Source organism: Ambystoma mexicanum, chromosome 9 (genome assembly GCF_040938575.1).
Source record: "Ambystoma mexicanum isolate Mex_15411 chromosome 9, UKY_AmexF1_1, whole genome shotgun sequence".
Taxonomy (NCBI): domain Eukaryota; kingdom Metazoa; phylum Chordata; class Amphibia; order Caudata; family Ambystomatidae; genus Ambystoma; species Ambystoma mexicanum.
This window is the reverse complement of record NC_090931.1, coordinates 23,245,313-23,262,498: the sequence shown is the minus strand read 5'-3', so window position 1 is coordinate 23,262,498 and position 17,186 is coordinate 23,245,313. Positions and strand designations below refer to the sequence as shown.

General features: G+C 49.0%; 1 protein-coding gene across 13 annotated transcripts in view; it reads right to left on the bottom strand.

The window, feature by feature from the left end:
• The window catches only part of GRAMD1B (GRAM domain containing 1B), a 1,544,984-nt gene that overhangs the window by 343,804 nt on the left and 1,183,994 nt on the right, over nt 1–17,186 (bottom strand). For 8 of the 13 annotated variants that reach the window (XR_011274514.1, XM_069614100.1, XM_069614089.1 and 5 more), the window contains one exon: nt 11,725–11,748. The exons of the other annotated variants lie outside the window; for them this stretch is intronic. Coding sequence is in view for 7 of the 8 variants with exons in the window: in XM_069614100.1 (XP_069470201.1) it covers nt 11,725–11,748 (24 nt within the window). In the remaining variant the exon portion in view is untranslated. The remainder of the gene's footprint in view (nt 1–11,724; nt 11,749–17,186) is intronic. 13 annotated transcript variants of the gene reach the window in all.

The window sequence follows — 17,186 nt, the reverse complement described above, 5'->3', positions numbered from 1 at the left end:
GCTGAGTCAGGTTTGCAGGTAGTCTAACTCAGGGGTCTCCAAATTGCTATTCTTCAGATGTTTGAGGCTAGAATTGCCACGACCCGCAACCTTTGAATATGCATTGCTGACCGGGGCAGATGGGAGGAGTGTGATATTTATTTAGTGTGCCAGGTCTTATGATTATATACACAGACATCTATATATATATGTATATATACATACTATGGGTGTGATCTCTGTTATTTGTGTGTGCAGCTTTCAGGGTGGGTCTGTAGTATTTCTGAGAGTGCCATAGTCAGAGTTCTGGGATATCTATGGGTGTGACATTTCTTTGATCACTAACTAGGAGTGTAATGTTTATTTAGTTGAATCGGTTCCTGTGCGATCTATCGTGTATGTCTATATTCGGTTAGTTGAGTCGGCTTCTGTGCTACCAATTGGTATAATATTTATTCAGATCCTATCCTGCCACCAGGCAGGCTTCAGACGTGGCATCTCTACCACACAAAGGGGGTAAATCATGGATTATTTGCGCCGAAAAAAACGGGATTTGTGTGCCATTCTGCCCGCAAATCCCTGTTTAACAAATGGGGATTTGCGGGCAGAATGACGTAAAAATCCTATTTTTTTCGGCACAAATAATCCATGAATTACCCCCTAAATGGCCTTATTCTACATTTGGTGAGTGAACGAGCAATGTCTAGGGGAGAACTCCCACTTTATGGTGCCTGGGTAGACTTGTCGAAAGCTTGTAGACAGGTTGACAGAGCACACTTGTGGAAAAAACTGAAGAGATGGGGGATCCCGGAGTCACTCTTGGCATATGGTTGAATTCCATAGTGACACCTGTTGAGAGTGCGCCTATTGCACCGAATCAGAGTGCAGAGAGGAGTCTGGCAGGGGTGTCTGGATGCAACTCTGTTTTTCAACCTGTGCCTAGCGGACTTGGGTGACTCGTTGGAACCGTTTGCACTGGCCAGCCCTATGTTCAATGGAAGGAAGATCCATTGGCTGGCTTACGCAGACGAAATAGTCTTCTTAGACAGGCCACAATAGGTTTGCAGCGGTTACTAGCGAGTCTGGGCGTATATGCCAGAGAAAATTGACTCTCCAATAATCCATTGAAATCTAAAATTGTAGTCTTCAAACACACACAGAAAAAGATACACTACTCCAATTGGGTCCTGGAAACTGACATTATTCCAGGGTAGACGATTTGATCAAGCTGGGATATAGAGTATATGCGTCTCTGGCTATTTACAAGGTGGATGCAGACGCGCAGATGAAGACTCTACAACTTATTCCTCAGATGAAGAAGATTTACTCCAATATTGTAGGTTTTCAATCCTCCCCTTAATTAGTTTCTTTAGGGCGAAGGTGATGGCAATCATTCTCTATGGATTAGAGGCTAAGCCTCTACTTTGGAATACCAATGGGGACAAGCTAGAATCACTTGTCTGCAAAAAAGTTTTGTGCCTGCCGATGAGTACACCATCTTGGAACCTGAGGTTCTAGCTAGGATTGAACTCTCTAGACTCCTTAGCAAGCTGGAAGTTAACATCGCTCTATCGCCAGATAGTTACAGCAGAACACAACTCACTGTATGTGGATGTTAAAGTTCATCCGGAATGCTCGAGATAAGAGTATTAAGTCACCTTGAAATAAAAGTCAAGGACTTTCTGCTAAAATACGATCTAAATCTCAAGACATTGATTAATGACCCCCAGAAAGTTAAACTGTTAGTGAGAGTGGAGACTGGATTAAAACAATTGCAAATGTTAGAAACACGACCTTGCCCAACGCCTTCCAATCTGTGGGTACAAATCTGGGGTCTCTAGCGAAATATTTCATAACATTCCCGGACAGTCAGGTAAGAAATAATTTCCTAAGAAAATGATTGCATCTACTACCTATCGGGGAAGTGCTGGTACAGCGAAGGCAAGACGAAGACTCACACAAATTATGTAAAACATGTGTGACTCCCTCAAACCAAACCCTGAGACATCTGCCAATGGAATGCGAAGGAACTTGGAGGTTGAGATGATCTCTATCCAGAGAACATGTAAGAAGGGCTGATCTCTGATCATTTCTGGAATGGAATCATGTAGTTGAATTGTTAAAACAATGCAGATTTATCCATTAGATTTTTAACCTATTCACTGATTCATAAAAATATGACTCTGAGCGAAGCATTGAAAGGTAGCATATTTAGCAATCAGAAACATTGTAAGCTAGGATTGTTTTTTTATTTCTCTCTTTTAATAGGAAACTGACTACAAAAATGGATACGTCACTGGTGCTACAGTGCAGTATCATTGTTTAATGTTTTTGTTCTGTTATTTTGATGTCATACCTTTTATGTCAATTTGTAAAGGTTTTGTAAAACCAATACAAATACAAACAAAAAAATATTTATTTAGTTGAATCGGTTCCTGTGCGATCTATCAGTGTATGTGTATATTCAGTTAGTTGAGTTGGCTTCTGTACTACCGATAAGTATAATATTTATTTAGTTCAATTGGATACTGTGCTTTGCTGGAGAGAGTCATGTCATGACAGAGGTAGATGGAGATCCTTGGTATTGTCTTGGTGAGCAGCCACGTTAGAGTCAGGCATATCCCTCTCACTAGTATGGGCCTGGATGTAGGGTTGGAGTCAGGCATATCCCTCTCACTAGTATGGGCCTGGATGTAAGGTTAGTGTCAGGCATATCCCTCTCACTAGTATGGGCCTGGATGTAGGATTAGAGTCAGACATATCCCTCTCACTAGTATGGGCTGGATGTAGGGTTTGAGTCAGGCATATCCCTCTCACTAGTATGGGCCTGGATGTAGGATTAGAGTCAGGCATATCCCTCTCACTAGTATGGGCCTGGATGTAGGGTTAGAGTCAGGCATATCCCTCTCACTAGTATGGGCCTGGATGTAAGGTTAGTGTCAGGCATATCCCTCTCACTAGTATGGGCCTGGATGTAGGATTACAGTCAGACATATCCCTCTCACTAGTATGGGCTGGATGTAGGGTTTGAGTCAGGCATATCCCTCTCACTAGTATGGGCCTGGATGTAGGATTAGAGTCAGACATATCCCTCTCACTAGTATGGGCTGGATGTAGGGTTTGAGTCAGGCATATCCCTCTCACTAGTATGGGCCTGGATGTAAGGTTAGTGTCAGGCATATCCCTCTCACTAGTATGGGCCTGTATTTAGGGTTAGAGTCAGGCAGCACAGAGACCGATTACACTGAAGCAGAGGCAGGGATCAGTACATGAATGCCTACACATAATGTCTTGCCCAACCCTAACCATGCTCACATTCCTGCCCCATTAGAATCAACAAAACTCTCCTCACTACACCCACCACAACCCAACCTGAGCACCTCTCCTTACCCACACATCCATCATCACCCCAATGAAACCTGAGAACCTCTACTCTCCCCATCACATCACCTCTCCCCACCCGCACACTCAATCTCACCCCATCACCTCACCCCAACGTTACCCGAGGACCTCTATTTTTCCCATCACCTCTCCCCACCCACACACTCAACATCATCCCATCACCTCACCCCCACGTTAGCTGTGGACATCTACTCTCCCCATCACATCACCTCCCCCCACCCACACACTCAAGCGCACCTCATCAACTCCTGTCCAGGGTGGGGGGGGGGCACCTTTAGCAGTCAGCCTTCTGCCCAGGGGGCCCCACCTTTAGCAGTCAGTCTTCTCCCCTTCTCAGGCCTGTTTTCAGAGCATTACACCTTTGCAACATTTTAAATTCACAAGCCCTTCTGTCTATGCTTTTTACCCGCCCTTCACCCCTCCCCCCATCTTCATCCCCCCACATAGAACGGTTAATTCTGGACCTGCGGGTTTGTTGTCTGTTGCTGCATAGGAAATGCCACTTGACCATCGTGTAACCCCTGCCGACAGATGTGCACCGAAGGGCTCTAGCATGTACTCGAGCCTCACAGCTGTGCGCATCTTCGCTTCCCTTTTCACGTATTAATAAAGAGTAAAGTGCGCCGGGCAGAAGCACTGCAGAAAAGGCCAGTCTCGTTATTCTAATGCAAGCACCTGCTCTACTACCCCAACGCACACGAGATGTTGGGAAACTATCTATCACAGAGCATTCAGAGACAGACTAAGTGTATCTATCCTGGGAGAAACATGGCGGCATTGACATTCTACTAAGAGATACACACAGCAACATTAGTGAACATGCTTAAACACAGGACTATTCCAAATCTGAAGGCATTGTCTGATGAGGCTCAAGGAGTGCCCTGGGGGAAAAAATGGAACAGTCCCTGCAGAGGAGAGGGGAAGTAGGAGTGTCCATAGGAGAGACATGGGGCAGTCCATGAGGAGGAGAGGAGAGGTAGGAGTGTCCTTGGGAGAGAAATGGAACAGTCCATGCAGAGGAGAGAGGAAGTAGGAGTGTCCACGGGAGAAGAATAAGACAGGCCATGTGGAGGAGAGAGGAAGGGGCTGTACCCATTGAAGATAATTGGGACAGTCCACGCAGAAGAGAAAAGAAGTAGGAGTATCCATGGAAGAGAAATGTGACTGTCATGCGGTGGAGAGAGGAAGCAGTGCTGTCCATGGGAGAGAAATGAGACTGTCCATGTGGTGGAGAGAGGAAGCAGTACTGTCCATGGGAGAGAAATGTGACTGTCCATGTGGAGGAGAGAGAATTCCGTGATGTCCATGGGGGAGAAATATGACTGTCCATGCGGAGGAGAGAGGAAGTAGCGGTCTCCATGGGAAAGAAATGTGACTGTCCTGCAGACACATTTGACTGTCCATGCAGAGTAGAGAGGACGCAGTGCTGTCCACGAGAGAGAAATGTGACTGTCCATGAGGAGGAGAGAGGAAGCAGCGCTGTCCATGGGAGAGTAATGTGACTTTCCATGCAGAGGGAAGAGGAAGTAGCGCTGTCCATGGGAGAGAATTGTGACTGTCCATGCAGAGGAGAGGAGAGAGGAAGCAGTGCTGTCTCTGGGAGAGAAATGGGACTGTCCATGCTGAGGAGAGAGGAAGCAGTGCTGTCCATGGAAGAGGAATGTGACTGTCCATGCAGAGGAGAGAGGAAGCAGTGCTGTCCATGGGAGAGAAATGTGACTGTCCATGCAGAGGAGAGAGGAAGTAGCGGTCTCCATGGGAGAGAAATGTGACTGTCCATGCGGAGGAGTGAGGAAGTAGCGGTGTCCATGGGAGAGGAATGTGACTGTCCATGCGGAGGAGAGAGGAAGTAGCGATGTCCATGGGAGAGAAATGTGACTGTCCATGCGGAGGAAAGAGGAAGCAGTGCTGTCCATGGGAGAGAAATGTGACCGTCAATGCGGAGGAGAGAGGAAGTAGCGGTGTCCATGGGAGAGAAATGTGACTGTCCATGCAGAGGAGAGAGGAAGTAGCAGTGTCCATGGGAAAGAAATGTGACTGTCCATGCGGAGGAGAGAGGAAGCAGTGCTGTCCATGGAAGAGGAATGTGACTGTCCATGCAGAAGAGAGAGGAAGCAGTGCTGTCCATGGGAGAGAAATGTGACTGTCCATGCGGAGGAGAGAGGAAGTAGCGGTCTCCATGGGAGAGAAATGTGACTGTCCATGCAGAGGAGAGAGGAAGTAGCGGTGTCCATGGGAGAGAAATGTGACTGTCCATGCAGAGGAGAGGAGAGAGGAAGCAGTGCTGTCCATGGAAGAGAAATGTGACTGTCCATGCGGAGGAGAGAGGAAGTAGCGGTGTCCATGGGAGAGAAATGTGACTGTCCATGCAGAGGAGAGAGGAAGCAGTGCTGTCCATGGAAGAGAAATGTGACTGTCCATGCGGAGGAAAGAGGAAGTAGCGGTGTCCACAGGAGAGAAATGTGACTGTCCATGCGGAGGAAAGAGGGAGTAGCGGTGTCCACGGCAGAGAAATGTGACTGTCCATGCGGTGGAGAGAGGAAGCAGTGCTGTCCATGGGAGAGAAATGTGACTGTCCATGCAGAGGAGAGAGGATGCTGTGCTGTCTATGGGAGAGAGATATGACTGTCCATGCCGAGGAGAGAGCAAGCAGCACTGTCGATGGGAGAGAAATGAGACTGTTGATGTGGAGGAGAGAGGAAGCAGCGGTGTCCATGGGGGAGAAATGTGACTGTCCATGCGGAGGAGGGAGGAAGCAGTGGTGTCCATGGGTGAGAAATATGACTGTCCATGCGGAGGAGGGAGGATGTAGCGGTCTCCATGGGAGAGAAATGTGACTGTCCATGCGGAGGAGAGAGGAAGCAGTGCTGTCCATGGGAGAGGAATGTGACTGTCCATGCAGAGGAGAGAGGAAGCAGTGCTGTCCATGGGAGAGAAATGGGACTGTCCATGGAGAGGAGAGAGGAAGCAGTGCTATCCATGGGAGAGAAATGGGACTGTCTATGCAGAGGAAAGAGGAAGCAGTGCTGTCCATGGGAGAGGAATGTGACTGTCCATGCAGAGGAGAGAGAAAGCAGTGCTGTCCATGGGAGAGAAATGTGAATGTCCATGCGGAGGAGAGAGGAAGTAGCAGTGTCCATGGGAGAGAAATGTGACTGTCCATGCAGAGGAGAGAGGAAGTAGCAGTGTCCATGGGAGAGAAATGTGACTGTCCATGCGGAGGTGAGAGGAAGTAGCGGTCTCCATGGGAGAGAACTGTGACTGTCCATGCGGAGGAGAGAGGAAACAGTGCTGTCCATGGGAGAGAAATGTGACTGTCCATGCAGAGGAGAGGAGAGAGGAAGCAGTGATGTCCATGGGAGAGAAATGTGACTGTCCATGCAGAGGAGAGGAGAGAGGAAGCAGTGCTGTCCCTGGGAGAGAAATGTGGCTGTCCATTCAGAAGAGAGAGGAAGCACTGCTGTCCATGAGAGAGACATGTGACTGCCCATGCGGAGGAGAGAGGAAGCAGTGCTGTCCCTGGGAGAGAAATGTGACTGTCCATTCAGAAGAGAGAGGAAGCACTGCTGTCCATGAGAGAGAAATGTGACTTCCCATGTGGAGGAGGGAGGAAGTAGCGGTCTCCATGGGAGAGAAATGTGACTGTCCATGCAGAGGAGAGGAGAGAGGAAGCAGTGCTGTCTCTCGGAGAGAAATGGGACTGTCCATGCCGAGGAGAGAGGAAGCAGTGCTGTCCATGGGAGAGGAATGTGACTGTCCATGCGGAGGAGAGAGGAAGTAGCGGTGTCCATGGGAGAGAAATGTGACTGTCCATGCGGAGGAGAGAGGAAGTAGCGGTGTCCATGGGAGAGAAATGTGACTGTCCATGCGGAGGAGAGAGGACGTAGCAGTGTCCATGGGAGAGAAATGTGACTGTCCATGCGGAGGAGAGAGGAAGTACCAGTGTCCATGGGAGAGAAATGTGACTGTCCATGCGGAGGAGAGAGGAAGTAGCGGTGTCCATGGGAGAGAAATGTGACTGTCCATGCGGAGGAGAGAGGAAGCAGTGCTGTCCATGGAAGAGAAATGTGACTGTCCATGCGGAGGAGAGAGGAAGTAGCGGTGTCCACGGGAGAGAAATGTGACTGTCCATGCGGAGGAAAGAGGAAGCAGTGCTGTCCATGGGAGAGAAATGTGACTGTCCATGCGGTCGAGAGAGGAAGCAGTGCTGCCCATGGGAGAAAAAATGTGACTGTCCATGCAGAGGAGAGAGGATGCCGTGCTGTCTATGGGAGAGAGATATGACTGACCATGCGGAGGAGAGAGCAAGCAGCACTGTCGATGGGAGAGAAATGAGACTGTTGATGTGGAGGAGAGAGGAAGCAGCGGTGTCCATGGGGGAGAAATGTGACTGTCCATGCGGAGGAGGGAGGAAGCAGTGGTGTCCATCGGTGAGAAATGTGACTGTCCATGCGGAGGAGAGAGGAAGCAGTGCTGTCCATGGGAGAGGAATGTGACTGTCCATGCAGAGGAGAGAGGAAGCAGTGCTGTCCATGGGAGAGAAATTGGACTGTCCATGCAGAGGAGAGAGGAAGCAGTGCTGTCCATGGGAAAGAAATGGGACTGTCTATGCAGAGGAGAGAGGAAGCAGAGATGTCCATGGGAGAGGAATGTGACTGTCCATGCAGAGGAGAGAGAAAGCAGTGCTGTCCATGGGAGAGAAATGTGAATGTCCATGCGGAGGAGAGAGGAAGTAGCAGTGTCCATGGGAGAGAAATGTGACTGTCCATGCAGAGGAGAGAGGAAGTAGCAGTGTCCATGGGAGAGAAATGTGACTGTCCATGCGGAGGTGAGAGGAAGTAGCGGTCTCCATGGGAGAGAACTGTGACTGTCCATGCGGAGGAGAGAGGAAACAGTGCTGTCCATGGGAGATAAATGTGACTGTCCATGCAGAGGAGAGGAGAGAGGAAGCAGTGATGTCCATGGGAGAGAAATGTGACTGTCCATGCAGAGGAGAGGAGAGAGGAAGAAGTCATGTCCATGGGAGAGAAATGTGACTGTCCATGCAGAGGAGAGGAGAGAGGAAGCACTGCTGTCCATGAGAGAGAAATGTGACTGTCCATGCAGAGGAGAGGAGAGAGGAAGCAGTGCTGTCCCTGGGAGAGAAATGTGAAAGTCCATGCAGAAGAGAGAGGAAGCAGCGCTGTCCATGGGAGAGAAATGTGACTGCCCATGCGTAGGAGGGAGGAAGTAGCGGTGTCCATGAGAGAGAAATGTGACTGTCCATGTGGAGGAGAGAGGAAGCAGTGATGTCCATGGGAGAGAAATGTGACTGTCCATGCAGAGGAGAGAGGAAGTAGGAGTGTCCACGGGAGAGAAATGTGACTGTCCATGCGGAGGAGAGAGGAAGCAGTGATGTCCCTTTGAGAGAACTGTGACTGTCCATGCAGAGGAGAGGCGAGAGGAAGCAGTGATGTCCCTGGGAGAGAAATGTGACTGCCCATGTGGAGGAGAGAGGAAGCAGTGGTGTCAATGGGTTAGAAATTTGACTGTCCATGCGGAGGAGAGAGGAAGTAGCGGTGTCCATGGGAGAGAAATGTGACTGTCCATGCAGAGGAGAGAGAAATCAGTGCTGTCCATGGGAGAGAAATGTGACTGTCCATGCAGAGGAGGGAGGAAGCAGTGGTGTCCATGGGAGAGAAATGCGACTGTCCATGCGGAGGAGAGAGGAAGCAGTGATGTCAATGGGAGAGAAAGTGACTGTCCATGCAGAGGAGGGAGGAAGTAGCGGTGTCCATGGGAGAGAACTGTGACTGTCCATGCAGAGGAGAGGAGAGAGGAAGCAGTGATGTCCATGGGAGAGAAATGTGAATGTCCATGAGGAGGGGAGAGGAAGCAGTGCTGTCCACGGGAGACACATTTGACTGTCCATGCAGAGTAGAGAGGACGCAGTGCTGTCCATGAGAGAGAAATGTGACTGTCCATGAGGAGGAGAGAGGAAGCAGCGCTGTCCATGGAAGAGTAAGGTGACTTTCCATGCAGAGGAAAGAGGAAGTAGCGGTCTCCATGGGAGAGAAATGTGATTGTCCATGCAGAGGAGAGAGGAAGCAGTGGTGTCCATGGGAGAGAAATGTGACTGTCCATGCGGAGGAGGGAGGAAGTAGCGGTGTCCATGGTAGCGAACTGTGACTGTCCATGCGGAGGAGAGAGGAAGCAGTGCTGTCCATGGGAGAGAAATGTGACTGTCCATGCGGAGGAGAGAGGAAACAGTGCTGTCCATGGGAGAGAAATGTGAATGTCCATGCAGAGGAGAGAGGAAGTATCGGTGTCCATGGGAGAGAAATGTGAATGTCCATACGGAGGAGAGAGGAAGCAGTGGTGTCCATGGGAGAGAAATGTGACTGTCCATACGGAGGAGAGATGAAGCAGTGGTGTCCATGGGAGAGAAATGTGACTGTCCATGCGGAGGAGGGAGGAAGCAGCGGTGTCCATGGGAGAGAAATGTAAATGTCCATGTGGAGGAGAGAGGAAGTAGCGGTGTCCATGGGAGAGAAATGTGACTGTCCATGTGGTGGAGAGAGGAAGTAGCAGGTTCCATGGGAGAGTAATGTGACTGTCCATGCTAGGAGAGAGGAAGCAGTGCTGTCCATGGGAGAGAAATGTGATTGTCCATGTGAAGGAGAGAGGAAGTAGCGGTCTCCATGGGAGAGAAATGTGACTGTCCATGCAGAGGAGAGGAGAGAGGAAGCACTGCTGTCCGTGGGAGAGAAATGTGACTGTCCATGTGGAGGAGAGAGGAAGTAGTGGTCTCCATGGGAGAGAACTGTGACTGTCAATGCGGAGGAGAGAGTAAGCAGTGCTTTCCATGGGAGAGAAATGTGACTGCCGTTTGAAGGAGAGAGGAAGTAGCAGTCTCCATGGGAGAGAAATGTGACTGTCCATGCGGAGGAGAGAGGAAGCAGTGGTGTCCATGGCAGAGAGATGTGACTGTCCATGCGGAGGAGAGAGGAAGCAGTGGTGTCCATGGGAGAGAAATGTGACTGTCGATGCGGAGGAGAGAGGAAACAGTGCTGTCCATGGGAGAGAAATGTGACTGTCCCTGAGGAGGAAAGAGGAAACAGTGCTGTCGATGAGAGAGAAATGTGACTGTCCATGCCGAGTAGAGAGGAAGCAGTGGTGTCCATGGGAGAGAAATGTGACTGTCCATGCGGAGGAGAGAGGAAGCAGTGGTGTCCATGGGAAAGAAATGTGACTGTCCATGTGGAGGAGAGAGGAAATAGCGGTCTCCATGGGAGAGAACTGCGACTGTCCATGCGGAGGAGAGAGGAAACAGTGCTGTCCATGGGAGAGAAATTTGACTGTCCCTGAGGAGGAGAGAGGAAACACTGCTGTCCATGGGAGAGAAATGTGACCGTCCATGCGGAGGAGAGAGGAAGTAGCAGTGTCCATGGGAGAGAAATGTGACTGTCCATGCGGAGGAGAGAGGAAGCAGCAGTTTCCATGGGAGATAACTGTGACTGTCCATGCGGAGGAGAGAGGAAACAGTGCAGTCCATGGGAGAGAAATGTGACTGTCCATGCGGAGGAGAGAGGAAGTAGCGGTGTCCATGGGAGAGAAATGTGACTATCCATGCGGAGGAGAGAGGAAGTAGCGGTGTCCATGGGAGAGAAATGTGACTGTCCATGAGGAGGAGAGAGGAAGCAGTGGTGTCGATGGGAGAGAAATGTGACTGTCCATGTGAAGGAGAGAGGAAGTAGCGGTCTCCATGGGAGAGAAATGTGACTGTCCATGCAGAGGAGAGAGGAAGTAGCAGTGTCCATGGGAGCGAAATGTGACTGTCCATGCGGAGGAGAGAGGAAGCAGCGGTATCCATGAGAGATAACTGTGACTGTCCATGCGGAGGAGAGGCGGAGGAGAGAGGAAGTAGCGGTGCCCATGGGAGAGAGTCGGCTTTCCAGAGGGTGCAAAGACATTCCAGGTGGAGCGGGTACAATGCACCAGTTTCCACTGGTGAGAGATCAGAGACTCCATGGCGTGCAGAGAGAAATGATTAGTGTCCATGGGAATCAGGGGTCAGGCCGGAGGGTTCTGTGAAACACGAGGGGGTCTACAGGAGATGTTATGGGAAATAGTAGGGGAGATGGGAGAGTCAAACCCGAGCAGCGTGGTAGAGGGTTAATCTATGGGGGGAAGAGGGAGAGAGTCACTTGGAAAGAGATGGGAGACTTCAAGGGGGCAGACGGGGAAGGGGGAACCCGGGCACACGGGGAAGGGGGAGCTCGGGGCACACGGGGAGGGGGGAGCTCGGGGAACACGGGGAAGGGGGAACCCGGGGCCCAAGGGGAAGGGGGAGCCCGTGCTTACTCTGCGGATGTGCTGTCGCTCGTGCTGAGAAAGAAAATGGGAACAGAGAGAAGAACAGAAATATGAGGCAGAAAAGGCAATGCAAAGAAAATGTCACAAGCAAGTACTGAAAAGCAAGGCGCTTTCCCACAAGCATGCATCCGTGAAAGCTGGCAGCACACCACTGCTCCACCCTGTATCTTTCTAGACAGTATTGCTGCTGCGGGGCAAACCCCAGAATAATTGAACGCCCAGAAAAACCACCACTTGAGCTGTAGCATGCCTCCACCGGGCACTGCCCAGCCAAGCAGCACAACTACTCAACTTCCATACCAACCCAGAAGAGCCTGGGCGCGCGCCCCCTGCAGGCCGAACTAACCACTGCCCTGCCAATGCTGAGCCCAGCAACTGCCCCCGCCTGGCATCCTGATTTCTCCAGCCATGCACCAATAACAGCACTGAAATACCCATGGAGTGGCTGCACACTCCCCTGCCCTAACCTGGGACTGCACCAGGCAAAACATTGCAATACCAAAATGCAGAAGAAGTCCCATGGGAATCCTGTTATCCTTGCTTTAAGTATAATGTGAAAACGAGGAGGCACTCTGCCGCAAACAACACATAGTGAGAACCTGCAGACGTGTATTTTGTGTCAGGTTCGCATACTGTGAATAACGCTCTTCTCACTCAGCTTCTGCCTCATCCCTGATTGGCTACCTTTCTTTGTTCTGCCATGCAGAGGCCAGCAAACGTGTCTCGTGATAATCTGCAATAACCCCTCCTCCCCCTCCATTGGTTTATCTAGGATTTTGACACAGAATGAAGCCGCCAGGAGGCACTTACAGTATGCACTTATTCACCAGGAAGGCAACAGTCTTCATTGTCGCTGCCAGACCTCTCCAAACTATGTTACTTTATAACTTGACATGTTTTACTCTGCTTTCAGATTCTTGGTGCGGGCAATAAGGCAGTGGAAGGTGGGGCTCATGTTATTCACCCTCAATTAGTAAACCCAGGGAAATCCCACACTGGACTTGCATCTCTGTTATAAACTCTGCACCACTCAGCTGCCTCAGACACTCTAACATTGGGAGGGTAGGTACGATAGCCCCGAAACTTCATTTTGAAACTAGCCCCCACAAGCCCCTATGCATCTTAATTCTGCCCTAAAACAAGGCATGAGTAAAGGGGCGGGGGAATAGCACAACTGTAGTTTTGTGGCTGCTTTTCATAAAATCAAAGACCGTACATAAGATTGACAAGACATGGTTCATATTTGACAGACATGTCTGTGACAGTGGCTGAAGCTTGAAACCCTTCCGAGCACATATAGCAGCCCGGCCGTTCTGCTCATTCCATGTGCCCTCGCACCCCGTTAAGTAGATGTCTGCAAACCACAAGTCATACATACTCATTTAGTCAGTGACAACCTTTAGGTATGAGGCACTGGCTAGACACCTCTTGTTTGCCTTCACGTGTTCCTCTTTACAGCTTGCTTTACAGCTCTAGGACTCATGGCAACTGGGTGCTCAAAAGCACAACTCGGTGATCCCAAGAGAAGTGAAGGCCACTAGGATGCACCTAGGGGTCCTAATCGGCATGCTTCCCAGCCCAGCGGGCGCTAAGGATAACTGCCCCATTGTACTGAGGCGGGGGTCAGTTAAATTGGAGACATTGGTCATTTCTGCTCTGACGAGATGTTTCATAGTGGACAGAGAGATTCGTTTTTGGAGACATACTGGGACTCAGTCCCTTACAGCTCTGGCCCACTTAAAGCACTCCCTGCTACCCATGCTTGGACCCTATGGCTATAACATGAGAAGTTACACGCTTTCAGTGGATAAGCCGAGGTCAGAAATGCCACAACATCAGTCCTGCCATCATCCGGGTGCCAGAGTCATTGGGCACAAGAGTCGATCCAGCCCAGGCAAGAACCTGCCTGAGGCAATAGGTGGCCTGAAATGTGACAGTTCAGAGAAGCCGTGGCCTGAGGTCCAGTGACCAGTAGCATATCTAGAAAGATGACGTGGTACATACTCAGGAAAAGGCCAGAATACAGTTGAAGATGCATCCCTTCCTGACTGAATCCTTTCAGTAGCTTCAGCCCAACTCTGCTGTTTTTGGAAAAATCAGAAATTGTAGATACTGCTTAGCGGTGCTGAGCAACACCCAGAGATAGAGAGGCAGGTGAGCATCAAGGTCAGAGAGAAATCTGGAGGTTCACGTGCAGCATCTTGGACGGCATCAAAGGTTCCCAGACTGGTGTTGAAGCAGTTCAGAGATGCTGAGACAACCAGGTTCATTCCTTGTTATTGTTGTTTGTAGGGGAGGCATGGTGTCACAAGCATGACGCAATAGGTACAGTTTGTAAAACCTTTATTGAAATTTCTGGGGTTGGAAAACTCCTACTCTGCCCTTTAATTAAGATGAGAGTAGTCTTGATCATCAAACGATAAACAAAACAGTTCTAATAGAATCCGTCAAATCAAAATGGCCTTTGCCAACAAAACCTAATGCCTGTCCTAACGCACAACAAAGTGAATAAAGGAGAAATGTATGTAAAGTAAAAACCAGTGTTTAAAAGAAGAAATGTAACTGAATCAGCTCACTTCCCCACGTTAGACCACACAGAGTAAGGCAGTCCTTGTAGGCAGGATCACATACTCAGGTTCTTAAAACAATAAACAGTTCCAAGACTTGTATAGAGGCCCACCTGGCCTTTCATGTTAAAGTCTCTCTTTCAGACCTTCAAATAATATTTCAACACAAAGTTCACATAGGTCCCCCTCTGTCGGGCTCAGACTTCTTCGAACACAGTTCACATGGGCCCCCGTCTGTCAGGCTCAGACCTCTTCAGCACAAAGTTCAACAAAACTTGCAAAGGGGCTCCCTTCTCCAAGCTTATTTCACTTCAGATCTCCCTCAGCCGGGCTCAGTCCACATTTGGGTCTCAAAGACTTTCAAGTGTCTGTGGCTTTCTTTACAGACCTCCGCAGGACCACTTTCACTAAAAGTTCAAGATTCAACTTCCACTCTCCCCTTCTTTAGGTAGTAATACTGCTTACTTTGCTTTTTTACTTCATTCACTTTATCGTCACAAACAATGCACCTTTCACTGAGACTTACGAGAGGGCTACTTGTTTTCGCTGAACCACTCGGTTACTCAGTATCGCTGATTCAAAAGCTGTCTTTACTTCAAAGTTCATTCACAGGTCTGCCTTTCCTCGGAACTCACCACACGTGTGCAGCCTTCACTTGTGATTTAATGTTGCCGCTTTAAAATGTCTTTAACAAACACTGGTCTCTCATGTTGCGTACCAACTCACCGGCTGGGTGCGTTTATTTCTTGGTTTTATGATTTCCCTACACGAGTCAAGGTTAGTACAACAGGCTTGGCCTTGCCTCCCCAACTCTGCTGTTAATCTGGGAGGGTCACTGACGTCCTTGAAACACAATACAGTCTTCACTTGCAAGATCTGGTCTTCTCCACGTGTCTTTTGTGGCCTGTCAGAGGCAAAGACCTCCAGCAGGGAACTCTTGGGGTTTTTGACCCGCTGCTCTCGTCCCTTGGTCCGTTGCTGTGCTCCAGTAGGTTTGCCTTCACCCCGGAAGTCCTGCTCATACTCGTGTTGTGGCTTGCTCAGAGTGTGTCTTTTGGCTCTGCCTTTTATCCATGTGAGGAGAGCTAATTGGTATAAGGTGTATACACTTGAAGTTGAGTGCCTGACTTTGCTGACCAGATTAATGGGCCATGTTAGTATTGTTACTCTCAGTCACCCCCTTCATCAGCCCAGGGTTTGTGTAAAGAGGGGGAGTAGGGACATCAGAGAATCCTACAAAATAAGATGGGGTACATGAACAAAAAAGGAAATCGCACCATCGGCTGCCTCACCCAGGTTACCCTCCCGCACTGGTGCACCCCCACGGTCTGGATCCAAAGCTGATAGTCGGGTGCCCTGGCCACCCGAGAAGGAGATCCCTGGGGACTAGTGGGCGAGACACCCTTTTGTTTCTCACATACCCTTCCCCTATGCGATGTAGCCCCATCTGTTTCACAGGGCAACCGGGAAGGGATATTGATGTTCCCCTGGTCTTTACCCTTCCATTGTTCCACAGTGAAACAGTAGGATTGCAGGTCTAAGAAACATTGCATGACTCGAGGGTTAGAGTCCTTTCGTTGACTTATTCATACTAAAGGTGAATGGTTGGTGGCAAGCATGAACTTTCTCCCTAGAAGGTAGAACCTTAGATGGGCAATAGCAGGCCTCTAATTCCAATACAGAGAAGTTATTTTCTCGTGGGAAGAGTTTACGACTAGTGAATAGGATGGGGTGTTCTAAACCATCACATATTTGCGATAAAACTGCTCCTAGCCTTGTCAGAGAGGCATCAGTTTGTAACACAAATTCTTTAGAAAAGTTCACTACTTTCAGGATTGTGTTCTGATACAAAGTTTGTATTAGGTTGTTGTAACATGCATCATCCTCATCGTTCCAATTAATCTTCTGGGGTTCAGCATTTCTTAGCTTATCTGTCAATCTGGCTGTTCTGTCTGAAAAATGTGTGATAAATCTACGATAATAACCAATCAATCCTAGGAATTCCTGAGGTCTCTCTTGGTCTTGGGTGTGGGGTCATCTAGGACTGCTTTCACTTTTTTTGCTGGGGCTGGACACTACCATTCCCTACAAAGAAGCCTATGTATTTCAAAGCCGATCGAGACAGTTTACATATGGATGGATTAGCAGTTGAGCTGGCCTTTCTAAGGGTTCTCCTAATAGTAGAAAGATGAAAAGATGGTTTTACCAAGTTTTACTACACATGACTATGTCGTCAATATAGGCACGACAGAAATTGGAGTAGGGCTGCAATATCATGTCCATAAGTCATTGAAAAGTGGCTGGCACCCCATGTAGTCCAGAAGGGAGCAGTTTGAATTGGAATACTCCTATTGGTGTTGAGAAAGCTGTCTTTTCCTTATCAGGTCCATATACTGAGACCTGGAAATATCCCTTGGTTAAATCTAGGGTTGGCAGGAAGGTGGCATTTCCAAGTTTATCTATTAACTCATTGATGCGTGGCATAGGATAGGCATTGAAGGCAGAGATGGCATTAACCTGCCTGAAGTCTACGCAAAATCTCCAAGAATGATCGGGTTTAGTTACCAACACAATAGGGACGGACCATGGACTCGAAGAGGGCTCAATAATGTTGGCCTTCAGCATTACTTCCTCAACCACTATTTGTTTTTGTGCTTCTGGAAGTCTATATGGTTTCAAATGGACCACTTTTCCCTTTGGAGTTTTAATATGACAAGTACCATGTACTCTCCCTGGCTTCTCACAGAATACATCGGGGAATGCCATAATAAGGTCATTCAAGTCTTCTTGTTTCTGTTTAGATAGTTCTTGGGGAATAACTTCAGAGTTGTCTATCTCCTCGGGTACCAAAAAGACAATATAGAGGAGGTGGCGGCTGAAGGA